This window comes from Astatotilapia calliptera, chromosome 4, assembly GCF_964374335.1.
Source record: "Astatotilapia calliptera chromosome 4, fAstCal68.1, whole genome shotgun sequence".
Taxonomy (NCBI): Eukaryota; Metazoa; Chordata; class Actinopteri; order Cichliformes; family Cichlidae; genus Astatotilapia; species Astatotilapia calliptera.
In genome coordinates, this window is record NC_137425.1 from 25508422 (window position 1) to 25517166 (window position 8745).

Consider the following 8745-nt stretch of genomic DNA (forward strand, 5'->3'; position numbering starts at 1 on the left):
CCACTGTATGTACGGACAGTGAAGAGCCGTGGAGACCTGGCTTGTATGGTCTTATGTTGCTGACAAAGGAATAAAGGTCTGTTGTTTAATTTAACTGACTGGCTTCAAGTTATCCGGCTAACCTCCACACCACATGCCCGCAGAAACCTGCTAGCCGCTCCTTCCTCGCCAGACTGCTGTTACACGGTATTGGTATCGGCGATACTGGCCCGTATTTACTTGGTATCGGATCGATACCAAAATATGCAGTATCGCACACCACTACTGGTAACTGACGCATCCAGTGCTGTATCATTTGGAATATACATACAACAAGCCAACGCACATATTGAACACACCAATCCTTTTTCAAACAAAGAGCATATCCAATGCCATCCTATTCTGGACTGTGACAAGTGACTTTAATGTCAACAGTACTGTACCCGCTATTGCATTTCCTGGTCAAGTTAGTCAATCTCTGCACATTGTAGTGAATTAATACAGTCAACATTCTTATTGGTGTTATTCAAAGATAGATTCAAACCCCCATTAAGCTATGGGGTTTGTTATTGTATTATTGTTAAATATTATTATATTTATCTGGAACTCTGCTCTGTATTCCTTTTGCATCGATATATGTAGGAGAACTTTGTGCAAGATTAAAATTGTCTAATGCGGACTGTCTATAACAATTTTCTGCTGTACTATTGATCATGTCTCATAACTATTACTGGCAGTCCCAACTGGACAATTGTGCAAGTACCCGACCACGTACTGGGCAGAAAATTTAACGGTTTCTAACAAATTTGCCCTTGGTGTCAAAAATTTTGAGGAATTTGACCATGAGTGACATTTATGGTGTTGTTACCCCTGTCAGGGGTCCCACCCATGCACTTTGGTAAGATTCCTCAACGTCAGACATCTGTAGTTACCCTCCTTTGGCATAAAAACTGGTGGTTGTGTTCACTGCAGGTGTTGGATTCCCATCACATAGTTTCCCACCATATCTGCCATGTGTGGGTGCCACTTACAGGCCTTCTATGTTCTTGTGAGTTGGTTTTCTGCTCTAATGAGAAGGAACGTGAGCTTGTTTTAACAATAGTTGACAAAGACTTTGCTGGGGAAACTTGACCTCCCATCCTGTGCTTTCCAGAGTCAACTATTCTGTGTTGCTCCTAACAATAGAAATACACTTTACACTTATTTGTCTCATTAGCATATGAACATATTGAAAACAGAACACCATCCATTCATTGATCTTGTAGGCTCCTGCGTCTTTTTGTTTTGATGTCATCTTCTGTCAATGATGGTAGTGATTCTTCTGAGCGATCATTTGTACTTGATACCCTTCTTTCCTCTCTTGCAGCCAGGTCTGCTGCCTCCTTTCCTCTTGCCAACCATGTTTGGTTCCTTTGATGTCCTTGTATTTCATCACTGCCCCTTCCCTGGGTAGCTTTTATCAGTTCTTCCAATTGTTTTCCTTATTTGACTGGAGTATTGGCTGCAAAAAACAAACAAACTCCATCTCTATTGTGGTCCATTGACATGAATTGCTGAGTCTGTATAGATGATTTACTCTTTTTCCTCTTGAAAGTTGGTTGTGCTTTGGTGAGAGCCACAATTTCTGCCACCTGAGCCAAGGCAGGTTGTGTGATGTCTTCTTGTACCAATGTTCTGTCTCTCCATCATGTCTCTGTGTCATGATCCAAGCAGCCAGGAACACACAGGCACAAATGTAATCTTAAAAAAAAAAAAGGGTTTTATTATACCCCCAAAAAAGACAAGATGATTACAAAAATTCAAAATAACAAAAAATAAAGTTTTTAAGAACCAAGTGGACCCATAAAAGAGGTTAACTTAACAGAACACTACTCAAAAGTCACTTAACAAAAACATAACTCAACAAACTGACCTGCCCAAATGAGAAACAGCTCCAGTTATATAGCAAATGAATAAACCATTATATACACCAAAGGTGAAAACTATAGAGATAACAGCTAATCATCATTCAAGAAGAACCCCATTCCCCCTGCATGATCACAATAGATGGTCCAGTCCACTTTATTGGCTTCTGCATTTAAACCAGCTCCACCCTCAGCCTCCTCTTTCAGCCAAACCAGGAAGGACTGGAGCGGAGGTCAGGTAACTCAGAAAGAGCAGAAATATAATCAATATAACATACCTATATAAAATAACAAACAATGCAAAGCAAAGTCTATGCCACCATTTGGGCTATAGCTTAGTGCTGTCATGCATTACAGGTAAACTCAAAATATCAAATTAGTTAACTTATGATCACAGAAGCTTTAGAGCATAACGTAAACATAAGACAAAAGACCAAATGAATATTACCTAAGTATCTCAGTTGTGTGGTTGCATGCATCCATCACACTCTGACTCACAATAGCAAATTTTCTCCCCTGTATCAACAAGGTGACATCTGTATGCTCTGAGTCCTTATCTTCTATCTGATGCTAAAGCAGCCTTTTGGTTCATTGTTTCGTCTGTGTCCCCTGACATGATGTTGCAAGTGCTCTCTCCATAATGAAACTCTCACAATCAGACTGCAGTAATCAGTCTGTACTGTTGTTTTATAAAAGATTGCATCAACTTTAAATATCAGTTTATAATCTATTAACCCATTATCAAAATGTTAACATGAAGACAATAATTAAAATACATTATAAACATAAATCCCTTAGTTGCTGTGTGGTATATTCCTTATCATGTTTCAACTTAAAATGCAGACATTAAAACACAAGAATACAAATCATATTTCTTTTGTTTTGATAAATACATCAGCAAAAAAACAACAACCCCAAAACAAAACAAAAAAACTAACAAAATACTGTTTTCTATTTCTCCTTCATGAAAACTTTTCTTTTGTCCAGAAATTCTCAAAAACTAGCTGTGGTGATGACAGACTGATTTAATGATGACATTAACACATAATTAAAAAAAAAACAAAACAAACAAAACCTTTTTCCCCCGATTACATTTTAAAATTAATATTGTTCCTGTGTGAGTATTTATTTTAATTAAGCAGATTTCTGTGTACTGGTTTTATCACTGATGAATCATGTAATGATTACACAGTTTAATTTGTGAATAATCAAATGAAAAATGCTGTTATGATTTTCAGCAGCGTCAAAACTGTGGTGACTTATTCACCACATTTCACCCAGACTTTTAATAGCATCTTCTTTAGTGTGTGTTTTCCACTCACTGGGAATCTCAACATCCCCTTTGAATTTTACACCATAGTACTTTTCCAGTTCCTCCTGAAATCGGCACACAAACCATTTCCAGTACTTCAACTTGGACTCATCAGGGGTAATTCTCCAGTTTTCATATGGTTTGCCGGCTGTTCTGTACATTTTATAGGGAACCCTATCATCCGACTCTTCATTAGGGTAAAAACTTTTATCACTTCCAACCACTGTTGTGCAGAACTCAATATCCATTATCTCATTGTTTCTGTAGCTCGTACCATTGATTGCTAAAGATCGATGAAAGGGGACACTGTGATCTTCAGGACTGTGGTAATTAATAGTGTTGGTACAAACAGCTCCACAAAACGGGCAGGTTTCCCAGCAACAGTTACACAGCTGATCGATGAGGATTTTAGCAGGGTTCCATCTGAATTCCTCCATCTTATCCAAGTTAAACTTACTCATCTCCTTTTTTATTGACACAAGACCTTTCTCAATCTCTTCTTTAAGAAATTCTAAATTGTTTATGTCCCTGAAGTTTTGACAATAGACAGATTCAAGAGTCAGTTCATCTTTAAGGAAACTGAAAAACACCTTTGCCCACATGTCTGTGTCTCCTCTTTGTGTTTTGACTTTATTTGTTGCTTCAATCAAAGCTTGACAGACAAACTTGTGCATCCCATCCACATTTTTCCCGAGTATATTTTGAGCTTTTTCTTTGTATTCTCTGAACATGTACATGTTTACTCTCTCACTGATAAAAGCTTCTACTTGCTTCCTTGGACTTTGGATGTAGGTGATGAAAGCATCAAAGTCCTCGTTCTCTGCAAGTGACTTCAACAAATGTTTCTCTAAGTTCAGTCGGTTCCCACTGAATGCTGGGAGATTGCACCTCATCTCTCCAGCGAGATCAATGGCAGTCTTGTTACAGACTGCTTCAACAATGGAAACCTTCAGTTTTTCACAGATCATTTCTCCAAACACAACAGCAGCTGAGTTTCCTTTGCAGAAGCTTCTAAAAATGTTGTAGTATTGTGTTTTCTTGCTTTCCAAGTAAGTGTGTGCATCATTTTTCACAGTGAATTTTTTGTGAGACTCTGAAAGCCAAGTCGCTGCCCTGTCAAATACATATAGTAGGAGATCAACTGTGAACTCCTTCTTGAAAGCATACTTCATGTTTTCTTCAAACTCTGTCACTGCCCGCTGAACATTTTGGGCCACTTCTTGTAAGTAAGTTGGACTGTAGCCTCTTGTTGCTACAGGTTTTGTCATAATTTTATGAATAGACTGGTTTTCAACATTGGTTATTAGTGATGTAATCAGTTCCTGGTCCCCATGCTCAAGAAATATTTTAAACTGACATTTTAGTTTTTCATACATTTGGCTGGCAAACCCCTGTTCTCTTGTGTTTTGGTGCTTGCGAAGGACTACGTATTCAGTGTAATCAGCAACCTGGGATATTGTTTTGTATCTGCCATTGTTTTTGCATTCAAATATGAGATTCCATTCGAAACCAAGAATATGAAGGATATTTGCCAGGTCATCTTCAAAATTGATGTCCTTAATGGGTTGCATATTTGTAGTTAATTCTCTCACCAAGTCACTCCAAACACCATCAAACTGTTTTTTAAGTTTCTCTTCATCTTTTGCTTTGTCTTTTAACTGATGAGCGAGCTCTTTGCTCTTTTGTAGCAACTTGTCCTCGAAGTCTGTCTTCTTATCATCCAGCTTTTTACACGCTTTCTTCTGCTGAATAACTTCCTCCAGTTTTCTTTGCACTCCTGTCACCAGCTCCTCTTGGAACTCCTTTATTTTGTTGTCAAATCGGCCTCTCCACTGAACCAACATATCTTTGTCTCTGTCATCCTCAAAGTACTTTGACATATCTTTTTTGATTTTTTCAGATGTTTTGCTCATTTCTTTAAAAATATAACTACGCTCAATCTTGTCAGGTCCCCTATTTTCAATTCTGGTGTGAAGCTGGTTTTCAATAGTCAGCATGTTGCTCCTCAGGACCCAGGTCCAGTTCCCATATTCAACCTCAAGTTTTCTGTAAATTGCAATTTCTAGTGAGTTTTTGAAGCTGAAAACAAAGTGTTCGTTCATCAGGGCTTTCCACAAGTCATGAATTTTGATTTTGAAATGTGAGAGAGTGATCCCAGCAGACTGTTTGGCCTTAGACAGGATGATGTTCTTCAGCTCTTGGATGCTCTCACTGTAGCCTGGATTTGGAGGAGCCATCGGTGGACTTCCCTCCCATAACTGAGCAAAGTATTTCACATCTGTTTGTACATCAAAGGCAATGACGTCACTGAAGCACTCAGCATCACACACTTCCTCTTTAGCAGCTAGCTGAGCCATCAGGTCCAGTTTTTCTTGTAGGCGTCTTTTCCCATCCATGTTTTTCTCAGCAGCTGCGATATCTGTCACATTCTGGTGAACAAACACACAACTGGGAGAAAGTTTAACTTTCTTCATCCTCATGAAAGCCTGAACAACAATCTGCAGGACATCCTGCATGTCAGCTGGATTCTCACCAAAGATGTTGATCAGTGTCATGTTTCCCAGACCAACGGTAAATGTTGCTAATTCATTGTCGTGATGAAGAGTATCATTACTTTCCAGCTCAAGAGCCCGCAGTCCTTCAGTGTCCACCACTAGAACATATTCAAACTGGAAGTCTTTCTTGATTTCCTCTGACACTTTGACCAGCTGCATGAAGGCACCTAGGGATTGAGAGTAACGCAATTTCTATTCTCTGTATGTCCTGTACATGTGGCAGAATCGACAAATAAAGTTGACTTTGACTTTGACTTTGACCTTTGGTGCACCTGCCTGCACTCACTGCAAACTTCAATCCAAACATGGCATTCAGCATTGTTGACTTTCCACTGCTTTGTATGCCCAAAACTGACAACACAAAAACTCTCTGGTCGCCTAGTTTCTGGATGACTTCATCTAAAAGACTAGAGATCCATGTTAGAGGCACATGACCTGCATCACCATCCATCAGCTCCACTGGGTGTCCTGAAATCATCAGATCTGCAGCCAGTTCAGGATATTTAACCCACTCAGTGTGACTACTCGCTGTTTGTACTGCTCTATGGGCTTCATAGATCTGTCCCATTTCTCTGAAGATGTGCTCCAGGCCAAACATTGCAGACTGCAATGTTTTGGAGATTTGTTCAAGCTCTGTTTGTTTGCTTGTTAACAGATCAGATTTGTTGTGTTTCCTCTTCAGAGTCAAGAGCTCAGTCCACTTTTCATCATAGCTTTGGATAATTGAAGATATCTCATGACTGGTTAGGGCATCTATTAGGATCTGAGTCCATTTCAGGAAGTACTCCTTCTCTTTTGATGGCAAAGACAAGAGGCTTTCTGTGAATGACTTCATCAGTTCACTACATGAAGCTTTGCACTGATTTTGTCTTATTTGCATCAGCTGCTGTTGTTTCTGACTTTTTTCCTGCTCAGTGTTTCCTTTAAGGTTATACAGCTCGTTATTTATTCTGCACCACTCATGCCACAGATCGCCTTGACAAGGGAGAAATGTATCTTTGATCTTTGAATTTTCCTCCTTTTGAAGCATATTAACTGTTTTCATTGCAGCAGACTTCCCTTTTTGACAGACTTCATCATCTTCATCCACTCTGACTCCAGGGACCTTGGCCATGATTTCAAGCTGGAAGGATCTATGAGGTCCAGATAAAATCTCTCTGATAATTCCTTTCAATCCTTCAGAAACATCTGACTGACTTCTGTCTTTCACACCCATTTTGTATTTTCCATCTTTCACTTGAACCGCACCACAATCATTATCAGCAATGAGAATAATCAAAGGATTTGGTGACTTGAAAACGTCTTGGATTACTGTGGTACTTTTCTGGCCTTTTTCCAGAGTCGGCACAAGAATAACAGTGACTGAAGATTTTTCTGTCAGTATCTCGCGCTGTTTTTCAAATGACAGAGCATCACCATGAAGATTACAAAAGGCAGTGCAGTCTGTGAAGGAGTCATTGGGTTTTCCAGCAGGGTAGTACCAGGCAATCTCTGCCACACCATCCATCAGCAGGCGAGATTTGGTGCTACCTGGACAGTTCCTGTGGAAGAAGGTGCTGTGACGGTCATTGATCAAAGTGTTCATGAGCTGAGATTTTGACACTGGAAGTGAACCCAGGCGGAAGAAAAACACCATGGGTGTCTCAGCTTTGCAGATGGGCATTGTCTTCATGGTGATAGCATCTGAATTATCCTTGATGTGAGTTTTCTTCCATGTTTTTGTTATCTGCCTGAGTGTCCACAAAGGACATTCAATATCCATTGTGACTGGGTCAGGGACAAGCAAAAGTAAGGCGTACTGACACTGGGATAGCTTTGTAACCAGGTTCTGCTTCAGAAAACTGTCTGAGCAGTGAAATACTGCCATCTGAACATCCATTGGATGCACATGTGACTGTTTTGATTTCATCACTGATTGGAAGTCAGACACTGAAACAGACTGTGAACCGCTCATATCAGGATTGTCTTGTCTTACAAGAATATATCTGGCTCTGTAGTCTAAGATCATCATCCTCTGAAGAAAAGTATGAGCTAAATCTTCCTCGAATGTGTCATAGCTCTGTTTCACAGGGGGACCTATTTCAAGGAAGTCTGCTGGTGACATCTTCTGTTGAAATTTGTCTTTAAGGTGAAGTCTTCTGAGTAGTATTTTAGCTTCTCTTTTATGTTTCTTTCTCTTGGATGAGAGGTGAAACGTTTTCAAGAAATCAAAAGAACAGCAGATGCATTTCTTTCCAAGCTCTTTAGATTCTCTCTTATGTTGTTTCCTTGTGCAGATTTCTTCAGAAAACTCAAATGACTCCTGCAAATAAATCAATTTTTGTATTTACTGTTGGAGAGAACAATGACATTTTACCTTGTGAATTTTACAAAATAAATGAGCGTTTCAAACCTTATCCTTGTATTCAGTCTCATCCATATTGAGGGTACCTGTAGATCGGCAATGGTTTAAGAGATTAACAGAGGAACAGATTACTACATCATGGAAAATGTTATAGTTCTGCTCAAACATTTGTACATATCTACTCAATTTAATTGGTCTTTCATTGTTTGTTTTTTTAAGTATGCTAAATATACTGAAGAAATCAGAGCATAACAACACAGAATGAAAAAAAATAAATAAAATTTTTTGTGGTGAACAAAAAGTGTTAACAATATAATGTTGGCCACAGCTTGTGTCGGTGATTGTTTTACCCTGTTGATACTTTTAACCAGCTTCCTAGGGCTGTCAGCTACATTGGTTTACAGTTAATGGATTAAACTTATCAGAAGTTAAGTGGTGGAATTCCTGGCAATTTTAATGTGATCATTCATTGTGTTGTGTTGCTGTAGTACCAGCATACAGCATATTATTTATATTCTGCTACTCTAGTAATCAACATCATGACAAGAGCTGTTCAGTTAAATGAGATATGACAAAAAGCCAATATTTCAAAGTAATTAATTTAATGGTTCAGAATCTGCAAGTCAATATGACTGTGCACAAACCTAAAAG

The 8745-nt window shown here is 39.0% G+C and overlaps 1 protein-coding gene across 1 annotated transcript; it reads right to left on the minus strand.

The window, feature by feature from the left end:
• Positions 1 to 1265: 1265 nt before the first annotated feature.
• On the minus strand, positions 1266 to 7854 carry LOC145428464 (interferon-induced very large GTPase 1-like). The gene is made up of 2 exons (XM_080300683.1): positions 6012 to 7854; positions 1266 to 5917 (listed from the first exon to the last, which is right to left on the minus strand). Exons 1-2 carry the CDS (start codon positions 7852 to 7854, stop codon positions 3147 to 3149), a joined length of 4614 nt encoding a protein of 1537 aa, XP_080156809.1. The 3' UTR covers positions 1266 to 3146.
• Positions 7855 to 8745: the final 891 nt, after the last annotated feature.

Coding starts and splice junctions, on each gene's coding strand:
- LOC145428464 (XM_080300683.1), bottom strand. CDS start 7,854: ATGTCACCAGCAGACTTCCTTGAAATAGGTCCCCCTGTGAAACAGAGC. Junction 5,918..6,011: donor TGCAGGCAGGTGCACCAAAG/GTCAAAGTCAAA, acceptor CTCAATCCCTAG/GTGCCTTCATGCAGCTGGTC.